This window comes from Pieris brassicae, chromosome 10 (assembly GCF_905147105.1).
Source record: "Pieris brassicae chromosome 10, ilPieBrab1.1, whole genome shotgun sequence".
Classification (NCBI taxonomy): Eukaryota; Metazoa; Arthropoda; class Insecta; order Lepidoptera; family Pieridae; genus Pieris; species Pieris brassicae.
In genome coordinates this window covers 4,547,046-4,563,783 of record NC_059674.1, presented here as the reverse complement: position 1 = coordinate 4,563,783, position 16,738 = coordinate 4,547,046, and the positions used below count along the sequence as shown (strand labels likewise).

The window sequence follows — 16,738 nt, the reverse complement described above, 5'->3', positions numbered from 1 at the left end:
GTAATTTTTCTTGTATATGTACTTGTTTTTTTTCTTCATATATATCGTATCTATTAAAGCAGTAAGTGTTGGTAAGCTTCCGTTAAAATACTTGTCTTGCCATAGAATTTTATAAAACCTTTTCAATTCTAAACAAACTGTGTATCTTCAAACTTTGTAAGAAATTTAAGAGAAATTTCTACACTACAATTGAGTTTTTGGTCCCGCCTTCATCATTATATTTGTGTATATGTCGCAGTAAAGTAGTTAAATCAAAGGGTTAATTGAATCTCTAGAGAGTTAATTAAAAATCGATATTCAATCAAGTCGCTAAAGTTCCGACACACAAGTGAGTGAACGTTCTAAACGTTCCTAGGAAACAAGACTAACCTAACCATTTACAATAAATCAAAACACGGAATTTACAAGCTCTGTTCTTCACGATCACACCGAAATAACAATAACAAATGAAATAGTCAAGGCGGAGTCTTGTTTTACATTGTTAATCAACAAGCTGGCTTTCGGTCAGACAGACAGTTAAACGTTTTCGACGCTGCTTTTATTAAATCAAAATGCTAGCGACTTTATTCAATATCGACATTCAATTAACTGTCTAGAGATTCAATAAACTCACTGATTTAACTACTTTACTGCGACATATATATATAGTCTATGGCGTGCAGTGCGCGGCAAGGCTGTTAACAAATTATTGTCGTAGCAATTAGTGGCTGTCGATATAGAAGGTAAGAGAAATCCACAACCATTTCAACAAAACCTTTATTAACAATATATAAAATATTAATTACAATTATTTAAAAATTCGTTAATAGGTGCTATATATTGCTTTCTTGATGCTGATAAATTCAATTGTTTAAAAAAGAAACATTCGGAATTCTCCTCTGGCGATAATTGAAGACACGGACTTTTCCATTCTTGAAGTATTTTTGAAAACTAAAAAAAATACAAATTGTTTAAATAGGTTCATGTCATAATTCTACATCTGCTCTATAAAAACAGTCACTCAGTCTCATTTAAACCCTCTCTATGTTGGCCTCAAATTACTGTAATCATATTTTCATAATTGACAAGATCAGAATTCTGAAGCTGAACACGCCTTCAATTTTTCGCTCTAAACCAGTGACGAACTTTCCTTCACCGTACGAGCGTTGTTAATTACGCACACAAAACACAGCAATCCTGTTATTTTTTTCAAAATGTGGCGGCTTCAGTGAAAGTGTCACTGAAGCCGCTGTCATAATATAAAAAGTAAAAATAACTACACTCGATTAAACGTCAAAATTACTCGACTTTGTTTAACTATAATGTCAAAAAATTCGTAGTCACTTTAGGACTCGCTAGGTACTTTACACTGTACATTGGGGTCGCCATCGCTGTTGGAAGTTCTCTTGCTGATCCATAGATTTTATAGAAATAAAAAGTTTTAAAAGGAAAGAAAAATTTCAGAGAGAATAGACTTTAGAGAATATTTATGTGTTGTTCGTGATAATACATAAATAAGTATAGTTTATAAGGAGAAATAAAAATATAATAATATTTTTTATTAAACAATACTTTTTTATTTTATAAAATAGGCGAGGACTAGAATCATCTAACATTAAATGCTGGTCAAAGACACTACCAGAAGATCCTAGTGTGCGTTTCCGACCTTTAAGGAATCATTACGATCTTTTCTTGACTAATTCAAAACTCTGACTAACTACTCACTTTTTCGACTTTTTCCGCATCATCACTTATAATAGCACCATCTCTACGCAGATCTCCGGTTAAGTCCATGCCTAGAAGTAGGGCTACTGTACACTTCCTTTGCGACAGTGCTTCGCTAACGGCCTTTAAGGCTTCGGGTTTTCTTAGATATACCTGGAATATTAAAACGTGTTTAAAATGACAGTTTTATATTTAGATTGAATAATTAATTTATGAAAAAAAATAATGAAAACTCTTTTCTCAATCTTTTAGAATTAGTGTTACCTTTTAATAGGCCATGAGGAAGATATAGTTTCATTTATAATTTTCTTCGTGTTCCTAAGAACCCTATATCTATCAACTCAAAACAATTCTTATTTGGAACCATTAATACCGGAGTTCCAGGTTACAAGTTAATTCTATACAATAAGCCAAAAGAGATTTTCCCAAGATTTCCCAAGATTGAATAATCAAGAGAATCAGATTGGAAGAGAGAAGATTGGAAGAACTGACAGTTAAAAAAAACTTTATTGATTTATTCATATATCTTTATTATTGCATAGTTTACATATACAAACTATATAATAATAAACTCCCTTACCCTCCTGAACATAAATTTAAATACTTCAAAATCCAATGACAATATTAAATATATTATGAGACATTCAAACCTCAACCAATATCGGAAAGCTCGGTATAAAAACATCGCCGACAATTTTAACATCCTTCCTCAATAATTGGGCGGCGTTGAGTAAGGCCACATCAGACCTCGCTTCAACAAGACGTTGCACTTTTATTTTCCTAAAATCAGTTATAAATCAGCAGGCTTATTCTGTAACTAATAACCTAAGAAACCTATATTGAAATCATAGAAGTCCTTTGTTAGACTGATTTCAGATTATTAAGTATTATTTATTATCAATTATTGATGTATGTGTAAAAAAAATCCGCATAATATTTACAAGTGCTTTAAGTCATTATGTTTACTATATAAGTGCAAGTGCCGTATTTCGGACGCACTATCATAGTATCAAACCATTATAAAAGCAAGACTATTAATAAACATTATCCTATTATAAGCTAATACATATTATGTGTATATGTACAGGTTAGATTGTAATTCATATAGTAGACTTTATAGGTTATCTTTAAAGATACATGGTATTTTTTTAATGTAATAGCAGGCAAACGGGCAAGAGGCTCACCTGATGTGAAGCGATACCGCCGCCCATGGACACTCACATTGCCAGAAGGCTCGGAAGTGCGTTGCCGGCCTTTCAAGAATTGGTACGCTCTTTTCTTGAAGGACCCTAAGTCGAATTGGTTCGGAAATACTTATCTGGGCAGCTGGTTCCACATAGTGGGGGTGCGCGGCAAAAACTGCCTTAGAAAGCGCTCAGTTGTGGAACGACGGACGTCGAGGTGATACGGATGGTATTTTGTATTTTGCCTTGACGTCCGATAATGAAACTCAGCTGCGGGTATTAGACCAAACAACTCTTCTGAACACTCTCCACGGTAAATGCGGTAGAAGATGCAGAGGGACCTAACATTTCTACGCAACGCCAAGGGATCAAGCCGCACGGAAAGTGATTGGTCGTCGACGATTCGAACCGGTCTTCGTTGAATACGGTCTAGTGGAAGGAGCTGGTACTGGGGAGCTCCCGCCCAGAAGTGAGAACAGTATTCCATTCAGTCGTCGAAGCGCAGCCGTGCGAGTGACACGCGCATAATCTAACACGATCTTTTTAAGACAATCTAATCATGTCTAAGTGTGACCAATGTAATAAACCTTTTTCTAAATCTTTGCCTGGATGTGAATGTGCCCGATGTGAAAAAATGGTACACCTAAATACCAGATGTAGTGGTCTTACCAACAAACAGATAACTGCATTAAAGGCGGCCCCAAGCTTGGACTGGACCTGTATGGAATGTCAACAAGAATCCCCGAAGCGAAACTCCTCTTTGTATCTAACAGAGGATGCAGAGGAGGATATACCTATGGACACTAAGGGGCTAATACAGAAAATTTCAAAGGAAGTAGAAAAAACTATAAAGAAGGAAATAAACGAATTCAACCAATCTCTGCAATTTCACAGTACGAAGCTGGACGAAGTATTAGGTTGTATTGATGCTTTTAAAAACACCATAAAAGTTTTAGAAAGAAAAAACACGGAACTAATACACAAAAACAACAATCTGGAATTGAGGGTAGGTGCATTGGAGCAGCGTTTCCATGAGATGGAACAGGAGAAACTTTCTAATTTTATAGAAATAGCAAACGTCCCCCCTGCGAGTGAAGAGAATGTGAGAAAATTAGTTGAAAATGTAGCATTAAAACTTAAGCAGCCCTTCGACAGTATCCGTAACACAATGCGATACCAAGGTAAAAACGACCAACCGGGCATTATACAAGTAAAACTTAATGATAAAGCAACCCAAGAAAAGTGGATTAAAGCTGCAAAAACCATTAAAACTATGGTGGCCGATGTTTGCCCCTATGAACCCAACAATAACAAAATAGTATTCATCAGGGAAGCAATGACTAAACACAACAAAAGCGTTTTATGGGAAGCCAAACAGGAATTAAAGAATAAACAAGGATATAAATACGTATGGTTTAAAAACGGTATGGTGCGTGCAAGAAAGGATGAAAACACTAAAATACAAAACCTAAGATCAGTGTTGGATATACAAGTGCTAAAAAAAAGACAGAATGCCAAGTAACTGACCAATTTAAATGCATATAAATTATTATTATTAAGATGGATAGTTTAACTAGTGATATTTGTGAATTAGAAGACTGTATAAACATAAGTGATTTTGTGAGTAAAATTCCCAGTAGACATTTAAATCTATTGTGTGTACACATAAACATAAGGTCAATCATAAAATACTTTGATAGTCTTGAGCAGTGTATTTATGCGGCTGGCGCTGTTGACGTTATTGTGCTTACAGAAGTAAACATTTCTGATAAAATCAGTTGTCTGTATAATTTAGATGGATACCATATGTTTTCGGCACTCAGAAACGGTAGGAAAGGTGGAGGTATCGTAGTATATGTAAAAAAGAAACATAATTTTAATATGAAAATTGTAAAAAGCCAACATTTCGAGAATATACTTTTTACCATCACAACTCAGACAAAATACACTGCTCAAATTTGTGCTATTTACCGCCCACCTAGCCTAAGCAAGAACCTGTTTATTGACGAACTTCATAATATTATTAAGAACAACTGTCAGAAAAATATTGATTTGTATCTATTGGGAGACGTTAATATAAATCTAAAGCTAGACATTCCTATAAAACATAAATATTGCAACACATTACACAGTTTAGGCCTTATGTGTGGGATCACAACTTACACTAGGGCGGAACTATACAAAGGAACCATTACAAAATCATGCATAGACCACATATACGCTCGATCCCTAACACACGACCTATACACGGCAACGGTTGGCACAAAACTAGCGGACCATCGAGCGATCGTGCTTGCTTGCACTAAAACACAGTCACAGGATGTTCCAACATATAAAACATTAATTGACAATAATAAATTAACGATCCTTCTAGAGCAAATTGATTGGAAGCCGACATTAGAAATGAAGTGTCCTATTGGTATATATAACTTCATACAAAATAACTTAACACAAGCATATAAAAAATCTGAATGTACAGTTAAACTTAAATCTAACTCTCTTCGAAATAGTAACCATTGGATTAATAATAGAATTATTAAAGGATGTCAGTACAGAGATAAACTTTTTACTCAATATATAAAAGATCCAAACAACTTAATACTCAAACAAAAATATAATAAAACCAGAAATTATGTCAATAAATTAATAAATAAAACTAAAAATAAAACAATTAGAATCAATATAGAAGCTAATAAAAATAATCTAAAAAATCTATGGGACATATTAAACCAACTAACAGGAAAAATTAAAACATCCATGGACGTAGCTATACAAAACGCATTTGCAAACCAAAATATTACATGTAAAGATATTGCAAATAATTTTGCAACTTCCTTCCACAATAGTATTAGTAATATAGCAACCAACTGTGTAAATCCACTGTTAGATAAAAGCTCCTACCAGCATACAGAAAATACTAGTATGAGATTTCAGTCAGCAGACCCTAAATCAGTTGCAAAGATAATTAAATCATTAAACGACAGAAAGTCTCCAGGTGCAGATAAAATACGAGCTATGGATATTAAAACATTATGTAATAAAATCAACGTAGTCATAGCTAACCTTATTAATACTTAATAATATAGCATTTATACTGGAAAATATCCTAACTTACTAAAAACAGGCATAGTTCGACCAATATACAAAAATGGTAGCAAAAAAATCTATAATAATTATCGTCCAATAACTATATTGCCAACAATTAACAAAATAATAGAAAAATACATATGTGGACAAATTCAAAATTATTATAAAAAACACAATATTCTTTCTAACAAACAATATGGATTCCAACCAAATAAAAATACCACACAATTGCTATCCGCATTCACAGACCACATTTATAAACATTTAAATAAAAAAGATCATGTTCTAGTAGTGTTTATTGACTACAGTAAGGCATTCGACACATTAAAGCACAGCGTAATCCTGCAGAACTTAAATGACTGCGGAGTACGAGGAAACCTACTCAAGTGGTGTGAAAACTATCTGCAAGACAGAACTTATCGTGTTAAAGTGTGCAACGAAGAAAGTTTTCCAATATCTATTACAGAAGGTACGGCTCAGGGCTCAGTAATTGGGCCTTTACACTACCTTACCTATGTTAACACATTACCTAACATAATAAAGTATTGTCAGATATTCCAATTTGCAGATGATACATGCCTAGTAGCTGCAGGGCCTAACATCCAAGAAGCAGAAACAAAGCTACAATCTGATTTCGATACATTGGCTAAATGGTCCCACGACGTAGGACTTGTACTAAATCCTAACAAAACAAAGTTCATGCATATCCGATCCAGTCACAATCTAAATTCACGTACACCCTTAGAATTAGTTCATAACCATAAGTACCTGGGGCTTACAATAGATGACCGAATGTCCTGGAAAATGCACATTAATTCTGTCTGTGATAGGCTAAGAGCGATACTTGCCAAATTCACTTTAATAAAAAATAAAATACCACTTAAAACTCTGCTACTATTATACAAAGCACTAGCCGAATCCATTATAACATATGGACTTACAAGCTATGGGAGAACATGCAAAACTTATCTAAATCAAATATTTGCAATACAAATACGTATTTTAAAAACAATTGCTCCCTTAAAATTAAAATCACAATATAAAGCGGACTACAGAAAGCTATTTGCATTTTTCAAAATTATACCTATACACGAGAAAGTACAACTAGGATTATTAAATGAAAACTACTTTACAGAAAATTATCTCAAAACAATTAAAACTCACTATCACTACTCAACACGTAGAAAATTAAAAAACGAATTTCTATTACCCAAATACAATAATTTATATGGGAAAAAAACATTAGATTACATTATTCCAAATTTAATAAACTCGATACCAGCTACACTTCTTACGAATATAACAAGAAACAATATTAAATTTAAATTAAAAAAATACTACATAAGTCAAACAATTATAAATTATGCATAACATAAATTATGCCATATACGTCATTATATATATTCGAATATAGGAACTCATCCTGTATGTGAATGAGAATTCTTGACAAGAACAGGTTTCCTGCATCGGCTAAATATGGCGCGTCAGTGTTTAGATTTGTTTATGACGTTTTACGTGCAATTTTAAATCGTTTGAATGGTTTGATTGTTATAAATTTACAGTTTATATGTCACTGGCCTTAGTATATATATATATGTGTGTTAATGATTTAATTATGTTCGACGTCCTGGTGGATAGAAAAACTGTGCACAGTTTGTGTTTCCACCACATCAACTACCTTTATATTAAGAACACTTATACAACAATAAATAAATAAATAAAAAATAAAAAATAAATGTGGGGCCGAATTTGCGCTTTATAGAGTTGCAAGCGGTGGCCCGGAGTGAAGTACCGTCTCGCCTTGCTGAGCACACCAAGCTTTTTGGAGGCTAATTTAGCCTTCCCTTCCAAATGACCGCGAAACTGGACGTTATTCGATATGTCAACGCCCAATATTCCGATGTTAGCTGAGGCTTTAAGGAGAGTGCCTTCAAAGAGGGGAGTAGCGACAAAGAAATTTAAGGTATTTTAGAAATACAAATTAAATAAATGAAATAAATAAATTATTGTTCAATAGTAGGCGTTTCCTCCCCTCCTCTCTTCTTCCTCCCGGAAATAGTAAGGGTACTTTGAATACCAGAATCTCTGCTATTCAGAGACTGGTTGAGCACTAAAACCAAGGACACAATGTAGAGAGGACTTACCTTTCCTCCATACAATCACTAGGTTTCAATATAGTTTCGAGAAATTGCACTTTATCTTTATCATGTGGTGTTGCTTTATTTACTTCTTTGGAAAAATTCACTGTGTCTAATAATATTACACCTAAAATATGACATAATACCTATTTATTTAAATAAATAAAAATATTGTTTTATTTAGTTAATAATAAAAAAAAAATATTTCTAATGTCAGGTGGCTCATGTTGACAGGCTTATAAGAATCACAAATCTAGAAGTCCCAAGTCCTTTTAATATCCTTACTCATATTGATTTGGGAATACCTTGACGGTCACAAGATGTAACCTACTATTTTACTGATACAATACATATAATTTTATTAAATAAAATTTACTTACTATGCAATAAATCAGCACACACTTCATAATCATCAAAGAAATCACCTCTGTTCATTAATGCTGAAAGATCCTGAATCCTTTGAGTTACAAGCGTACAACAAGATCCCACAATTTCTATTGTACTTCTTACATCATCTTTGTAACTGAAATTTAGATTTTAATTTTTAAATTACCAACATAATAACCTACAAACAACAATATTATGCTAGAGCTACAAATAACCATCACCAGACTTTGGATTCAGATTGATGTGTATTAGGTCTCCTGCACCTGTCAGGCCAACCTTATGATAAAATAGGACTACAACTCAACTAGGTATCACATCCATAAATCTAAATAATCTTTGAACACAGAAGGCTGACACATAACATACTTGCTAAAAAAACTATGAAATTGATGCAGAAGTGAAAGGGCCAGGTTATAGAATGTTGCTTATGACATAATGTTAAATTTACTATAAATTAATTGTTCGATGTTGTATTTGGCAAGTAAATGGGCTACTAGTATACATCTGCTAACACATATGCAGAATTAGTATTAACATTCACCACCATTGTGACAAAGCAAGTCAGTATACTAAAGTAATAATAAAATAATTATTAATTACCTCCAGTTATTCTTATCAATTGGCCTGTGGTCTATAATCTCTGTGACATAAGGGGATAGAAATTCATACTTCTTAGACAAAACATGATGGTCAACTAGTACAATATTAATTTTACTATCTTCCACTAAATTTTTTAGATCTATATCATCTCTAAAAGAACAATATTATTAATATTTTAAATTATAATTCTGACACAGCACACTAATTAAAAAACACTTACCTAAAAAGTAAAAAATTATCTCTCAAACTGTGTTCCTTAAAACAAAATGCAACCTCCGTCTTCAAAGGTAAGTCCTGTCTATCTACATCTAACAAAGATACAAAAATGTCATCTTTGTATGTACTTTCATCTCTTTTATTTCTTGTACATACTTTACACTTCATTTTTTGGTGCTGCCAATGTAGAAATGTTGCGTAAACAAGAGAACTGACTGCAGAATCGAGATCACAACTCTCGTTACCAAGGACTATGGTAAGATTAACATAATTCCGTGATTTCTTGAAAAACAAAAAAATCTGTTTATAAATATTTGCGTGTTATATTAATAATAGTTGTAGTGGTCGTAGTATTGAGCAATTATATACGATTAAAACAATTATATTATATCACGAATAATAGATAATACATTTTTATTTAACACAAATTTGTATAACTACTGAAACAAGAATGTATAAAATATAAATCATACTTACCAGAACATTTACAGTATAATTAAGGTAATCTTCCATTGTTTATTATTGAGACATAATAGCAGAAATGGGAAAATATGATTTTAATGTTTACAAACTTTCATATTATCATGGACGAGTTTTCCTTACAGTTCACATTTTTTCTTCAAATTTCCACTTAAAGACTATTGACATAAAATGACTAACATTGACATAAACTATACTGCAAAAATTGAGAAATTAAACTTCAAAATATGTACATATTTTTTAATCTGTGGTTCAAAATGTTCGAAGGTTTAGTATAACATACTAAGTGCAATGAATTCCTCCCCCACTAATGCTTTGCAGGTTGAGTGTGTTGATCCTCCTCTACACATCCGCATGCAGTATTTATGTGACCGCTTTGTTAGCAAAATGTTACAGTTATCATCCCACACTCTTTGGCATCGATTAACCCGACGATCACATGCTCCTTGCACCCGCAACTCCTCTTCATATCTGCTAGATAGTTATCGGAAGTACTCCAGCCTCCCTAATCACCTACGATCTTTTCCAACAAATTCCCTATATTCTACTTCTTATAAAGCCCTGGTATACAAACGTCCCATCATCACAGACCTTGGTCTGATCAAAGGAGGCCCAGATACCAACATCTAATTACAAAGCTATATTAATCAAAATTGGTTAACTCATCTTCTTATTTACACGGAAACATCAAAGCTGTCTCCAGATGGCTGTGTTGGTGCTGCCTGTTGGGTTCCTTCGTATAGAATTATTCTGAAATTTAAATGACCTCCGGAGTCTTCAGAGTTCATAGGAGAGGCCACAGCTCTATTGGATGCAATCCTATTATCACACTCCCATAACATACAACAGACAGCTATTTTGACAGACTCTTTAAGTAGTTTAATGTCCATTAACGAAAACCCATTTCGCAGCAAACGTTTTCCCATTATACAAAAAATCTGCTCTCTTGTAATCAAAAAGGATTGTCTATCATAATAATTTGGATTCCTAGCCACTCGGGTATCCCATGAAACGATATTCATGTGCCAAAGCAGCCGTTGAGTCAGGTTCTCTAGATCATTTTAAAAATTCAGCTCATGCTGGATCATGGATCCTTGTGCTCTTGCAAAGACATATCTGGACAGAACCTGGAAGTCATTTTGGAATGACTCCAAGTCGGTTAGGGGTAAGTTTTATGCTTCCATCCAACCAAACATACTAACTAACTTATCCTCTTTATGACGTTTTTCCCCCTAAAGTCTCCCATCCTTTAAGTGTTAAATGTTTGTTAATGTTTGTGTTTAGTCCATATTGTAGATTTTTATGTAAATATATACAAAGCAATAAAATTAAAGTGTAATATATCTAAATTATTCATAAATAGGAAATAGTATTTAATAATGTTGTTACTCATATTTGTGTTTGTTTAAGTGCATATATAAAATTAACTTAATTATTATTTTTACCGATCAATCTCCTTCGTATCTTCTCCATCTACACGACACTGGAGAAGTACTTTGTGCCCAGTTGGCATAAATAAAAGCCATAAACAAGAAAAAAAATAGTATAACATAATCTAATTTTGGTGGCATATTATACCTACCAAAGTATACGTAAAATTATTTGCGTTTGATTACAGAAAATATGCCTAAAGAGATTTTGACAATTTTCGTCATTATAAACGCAAAATGTTCATAGGATTATAATACATATCATACAATCGCAATAAACAAAATCATTTTTTAAATTATCTAAAACCAATAACAAAACGTATATATATACATTTCTACTCCAACCAAGCGTGTTATTACTAATATTTACGACGGTACTGAAACTTTTCAAGCAGTTAAGTCATGTTCTTTAAAATCTACTTTTTATTGGGTATGATAGTGTTTCTCATAACTTTTTCCTTGTTAGCTTTGACTTGATTCGCATTTTTAATGAAAGTACTTTTGTACAAACATATTTTCCATACGCCTGTGTCATAATTTTTGTGACGTTTACAGTTTTGTCGTTATTATCAAAACCAAGTGAGGAAACTACAGCAGACAATTGCAAGAATTTAAAATGTCCGAACCAAGAAGACTCAACCTGTGTTAAAGTGACGTTTAGAAAAGGATTTAAAAATATTGAATATAATGTAACAGTATATAATAAATGCGAAATTGGTTATATTAAATGCCATCCAGGTAAGGCAAAAGAAATTACAATTCAACGGCCATGGTAGGGACATGTATCTTAAATGAGGTATTTGTTATTTTTTAAATGTAAAAATCTATAGCGTTAAGCGATCACATTCCACGGCTACAATCACTGCGATGACGTCACACTCTGAATCGTTTTTCCGAATAACAAAGTTATTATTAAAATAACTCTGAATTTCTGGAACTCAGCCATCTCGTTGTTATTTTTAAAATAAATACTTTATATTTATAGGCATGAAAGCAAATATACTACCGATGCGTAATTGTCATTCAAGTAATAAACGATCGAAACGGGAGATTAAAAAAGGTAAGTGTCAAATAATGTTACAACTCGTCATTTAAAGTAAAAACCCCGTACGTAAATTTATTTTCATTTGCCATTCAGGTTTCATTCTCAGCTCCATCCCTAATTTGACATTGTTTCCGGCTCAGTCTACAATTGACAATAATTCTCCTAGTTCCTATTTTAAGATATATTTAAATTGTTTCCTTTGTTGTGCATAATGAAATCCAGTATTAATATAATGTCTGTGGTTATTAAAGTATTTTGCGTACGATTCCACTCGTGTCGTTGAAGTTGAACATCATTAAAGTAATATGACTTTGGTTAATAATTGTGTTATTTAATGGCTAATGTACGTTTTTCGAATAGTAACAGTTCGTAAAACTTTGATGATATTTTAATTTTTTTTTCCTGTTGACTTCTTAACGTACCTGTCCATTCAATATCCACACTCCAGGGTAACAGTGAAATCTTCATTATCGAAAAATAATTATAATAATAAATTTCTTTTCTCAGCTCTTAGAATATTTCATAGAATTGGTAAAGGGAAGAAGTTTTATTTATATGGAGATAACTTAAGTGAACCTTTGTCTGACGACGTGAACAATTATCGTACGTAACTTGTAACTACAACCTAGTTTATTTTTTCGATTTAAAAAAAATGTTATCATGTTAAACTACTGTATATATAGGTTTTACAGCAAAGAAAAGACTAAGCAAAAAGAAACTAATTAACAAAGTAAGGAACGAAAAGCTAGAAAATGAGGTATATAATATGTTATTTTATTTGTTTAACTTATACTTGTAACTTGTAGAACTTAACAAAATCACACACGTTATACATGAGCTATTGACGTTTCATTGTGCCCCACTTGTATATAAAATATAAATTGTTTTAAGTGTTTTTTAAATATATTTTAACGTTTAGATAGATATTTTGTAACGGCTTCGATAGCTCAAATACCTTATCATAAATGTTGTTCGCTTAGAATAGGAAACATTGTTACATTTCCTTTCGAATGGTGTCAAAGTTTCCCACAAACTTTGGCTTCAATCTTTAAACCCTCCCGGCGTATCGCTACCGTAATGGTTGCTCATATCCGTTGGAGTTGGCTAAATCTATTTTCATAAATAAATAAATTTTAATTTTGTTTGAGGTTTTCAGCCCATACTACTTTCAAAAAATGGTCCTTCTGTTAGGATTGCAAATTTTATTTTATCCTCGACTCATAATATTTAAAAATATGGGGCACAATATTGTGATAGAATACTAGAACTACTAAACCCGTATCATGTGTTCTCACTCTTTCAAAATTGTTTATGACCTCGAGCTTGACTCGTGATATTTTAAACTAACCATGTTTCAGAAATATGGTAATGACAACGACAAAAATGATGAAAATATTAACGACAAAGAAGATCAAACGAATGATGATGATATATCTCGCATGAACAGTACGGAAGCGTTAGTTGTAATGAATTCTAAGAGTGTGGAAGAACATGTCATGACACCAAATGAAGATCACGACGATAAAGTGAAGTATACACAATATATATACAATACCATTTCCGTTTCTTTTTTATTACAATAGATGTTTAACATTCTTAACACCTTTACTACTACTACTTAAAAAAACATCCCTATCCACTGCAGTATACATTTGACTAGAAACAAATATCTATTTAACACGCCTGTCTCACGTTTGAACTTATTGTTTAATGGTCCACACATCGTGTTGGGTTTACAGTAAAACTGTAATGCAAAATAAGTCGCTGGACATTTTCAACAATTCTATAGAGCCTTTCCCCAAGTCGTTTTAACAAACTGGCAGTGTTAATTTTATTTCTACCTAATTGCTATTTATATATTTACATTGTATATTCGCGGACACTTGGCCGCATGGACCTTCTGGACCTATGACTTCCTCGATACAAAGAGTCCGTTCGTCCGTCGTTAGTTGTGTCCCCCGTGATATTGCCGACGTGATATTGATATTGCGGATTGTGAGGAAATTGCATAGATCTGGTTAGCGCGACGCCTTTTTATGTCATTTTCACGCGTGTATACATACAGATACCGAAAAACATCTTGAATCTGCCTGCGCAGAAGCCCGGTGGTGCACGGCGGCGGAAGAGTGTACGACGCGCCAATTTTCCCCCACTCCTTGTTTAATGCTCAAGAAGTTAGCCGGTATCTGTATCCGTTTTCTAACAATTTTTATACGGGTTTAATTGTCTTTTATTATTTTAACGTGTGACGTTTGAGATAAATAAATAAAAAAAAAGCTCAATCTAGACAAATTGTACATATTATACCGCTAATGCGAATCAATGGAAATTATGGATTTGCTATTTTTCATTGAAGACATTTCTCATAATCAGATAATTATTTAATATGTTATTAAAGGATAAAGAAGATGAAGGTCTTGATTCAATTAATGTGATTGATGAAGAACAAGATGCTTCACTTGATATAGATGATACACTAAATCATAGCAATGGAAATGGAGCGAATGAACATAAAGAAAGAAATGACGATAAGGAAAGTCATGAAAAAAACGATGATATAGAGCAAAATGAAGAAATAAGAATCGATCCAAATTCCGGTGAAAAAAAGGCAGTATTTAATGATGACGTTAAAGTTCCTAAAGATTATGATCATACAGAAGAAAATAATGGTATGTTATACGTGTAATTTGATCTTCACAACTTTGATTATTTAATATCGACTTACCTACTTAAGTCGTACTTCTTTTAATAAGTCCGCTGCCTGTTGATTATCTTATGAAATTATGGTATCTTACTCGATGTGATACGAGTGAGTCCACTAAATGGTAGACAGGAAATGCCTGGATTACGTTTTAGTTTCATTGGATAAAACTGAAGAAAATATATTTTGTCTGTTTCAGCCAATCTAGAAGAGGACAACAAAGATTGCCCAACAACATGTTCGTTGCGGGATATGATGGTTTGTGCACGATGCAATCACGGCATATATCGTACGTTTATGAGTGTGTGCCATTTACGAGCATTTCTTTGCGCACACACAGATGAAAGTTAGTATAATTGAGATTTGATTTAGATTGTCAACATATATAAAAATGAATTGCTGTTTCTCGTTGTTTGTCTCGCAAAAATTCGAGAATGGCTGCACTGATTTGGCTAATTATGATCTCAAAATTCATGAAAGGTTTAAACAGAAACATAAATAATAAGCAAAAATTCACTTGTCGTTTTCAGTAATTTTCAATTATTGTCATGGTGTGGTTGTCATATATTTATAGATGCCTTCAGAAGCTAATAAGGTTTTTAGTCTGTTTTCAAAATTGTATTTCGTAGTTTTGACACAAATATATATAGGTAATAAGAATCTGACCGGGTCATCTAGACTTATGTAATTATATTGGGTTCCAAAATTAAATGGAAGCTTATGCACAGCAGTATTCTGCTTCGATAAACAAACTATTCTCGCTTTATTACAATATAGATTTAAATTTGTAACATGAGTGCTATTAATCAGAAAATCTACATCCTACTTGGTTTTGTAGTCTAAAGTTCCATTTTCTGAAACGTTATTAATTAGTAACAAAAATAAGTTATGTAAATAATCTATATTTTATAATATATCTACTTTAAGAATTATCGCTAGTATCCCGGCAGCCTTGTATACAATCAGCGCCTTTTTTGTCCGACCTTCCGCCATCAAATGGACGTGTGCACGAGCCGAGTGACGATGACAGAGTGTTACAATTCATACGTTGCAGAGCTGAGGGTAGATTGGATAAAGGTTTGTTATAGTTTCAAAACTTTCGATTACCGCGCGAAATACAGCCACACCGCTAGGTGCCAGACACTTATAACATATAAAAACATAAATATATGTAAAAACACCAGAAATTATAGAACCGAAACTCTTTGTCTGTTTAATATCTAGTATTTGATTTTTTTATGTTTCAGGTGATGCTAAGTGTAACTTCACCCGTTAGAATTTCAGTATAATTCTAATAAAACCATCATGAAAATAGTGTTATTTTATTATTATCTATGTCTCGTATTGAGCAGTGTTGGGCTTGTGGTTTCAACGTGCGACTCTCATCCTATACGGTCCTTTCAGCATACGCGCTTACAAGCGCGCTACAATACGCGCTTCAAAAAACCAGTCACGCGTTAACTGACATATTTCGGCGTGTTCGCTCGAACGGGTAGTGGCGTCGTTTCAGTATCAACATGAATTTTCACGAAGAATCATTGCTATTTGCTTTTTACGAGCTTAGAAGCGCGTCAACGCTCATACGAGTTGAGCGTGTGCCAAAAGGCGCGCATTTACATGCCCACATCAGCTTTCAAAGACGAGCTTATACGCGTGTAAAAAACACTAGTCTGTAACCGCCCTTAGAGACGGTGTGTGTCAGGCACATAAGGTTGATCACCTACTTGCCAATTAGAAATGATCACGGATCAGATAAAATCTAAAAT

General features: G+C 33.2%; 2 protein-coding genes across 3 annotated transcripts; one reads left to right on the top strand and one right to left on the bottom strand.

Annotated features, from left to right (window-relative positions):
• Positions 1-741: 741 nt before the first annotated feature.
• LOC123715363 (exopolyphosphatase PRUNE1) lies at positions 742-9,969 on the bottom strand. Its single transcript, XM_045670343.1, has 8 exons — positions 9,794-9,969; positions 9,321-9,598; positions 9,101-9,250; positions 8,494-8,636; positions 8,120-8,240; positions 2,355-2,484; positions 1,705-1,857; positions 742-930 (listed from the first exon to the last, which is right to left on the bottom strand). The coding sequence occupies exons 1-8, from the start codon at positions 9,827-9,829 to the stop codon at positions 778-780; spliced, it is 1,164 nt and encodes a 387-aa protein (XP_045526299.1). The 5' UTR covers positions 9,830-9,969; the 3' UTR covers positions 742-777.
• Positions 9,970-11,548: 1,579 nt separating this feature from the next.
• LOC123714845 (suppressor of Mek1-like) lies at positions 11,549-16,286 on the top strand. Of its 2 annotated transcripts, none has more exons than XM_045669443.1 (10): positions 11,549-11,656; positions 11,782-11,964; positions 12,212-12,286; positions 12,779-12,874; positions 12,955-13,028; positions 13,630-13,797; positions 14,670-14,940; positions 15,172-15,318; positions 15,900-16,049; positions 16,220-16,286. In XM_045669443.1, the coding sequence occupies exons 1-10, from the start codon at positions 11,629-11,631 to the stop codon at positions 16,246-16,248; spliced, it is 1,221 nt and encodes a 406-aa protein (XP_045525399.1). In that variant the 5' UTR covers positions 11,549-11,628; the 3' UTR covers positions 16,249-16,286. The 2 variants fall into 2 exon arrangements, with proteins under 2 accessions (XP_045525399.1, XP_045525400.1); XM_045669444.1 differs by having other exon boundaries at positions 11,554-11,620.
• The last annotated feature ends 452 nt before the right edge of the window (positions 16,287-16,738 follow it).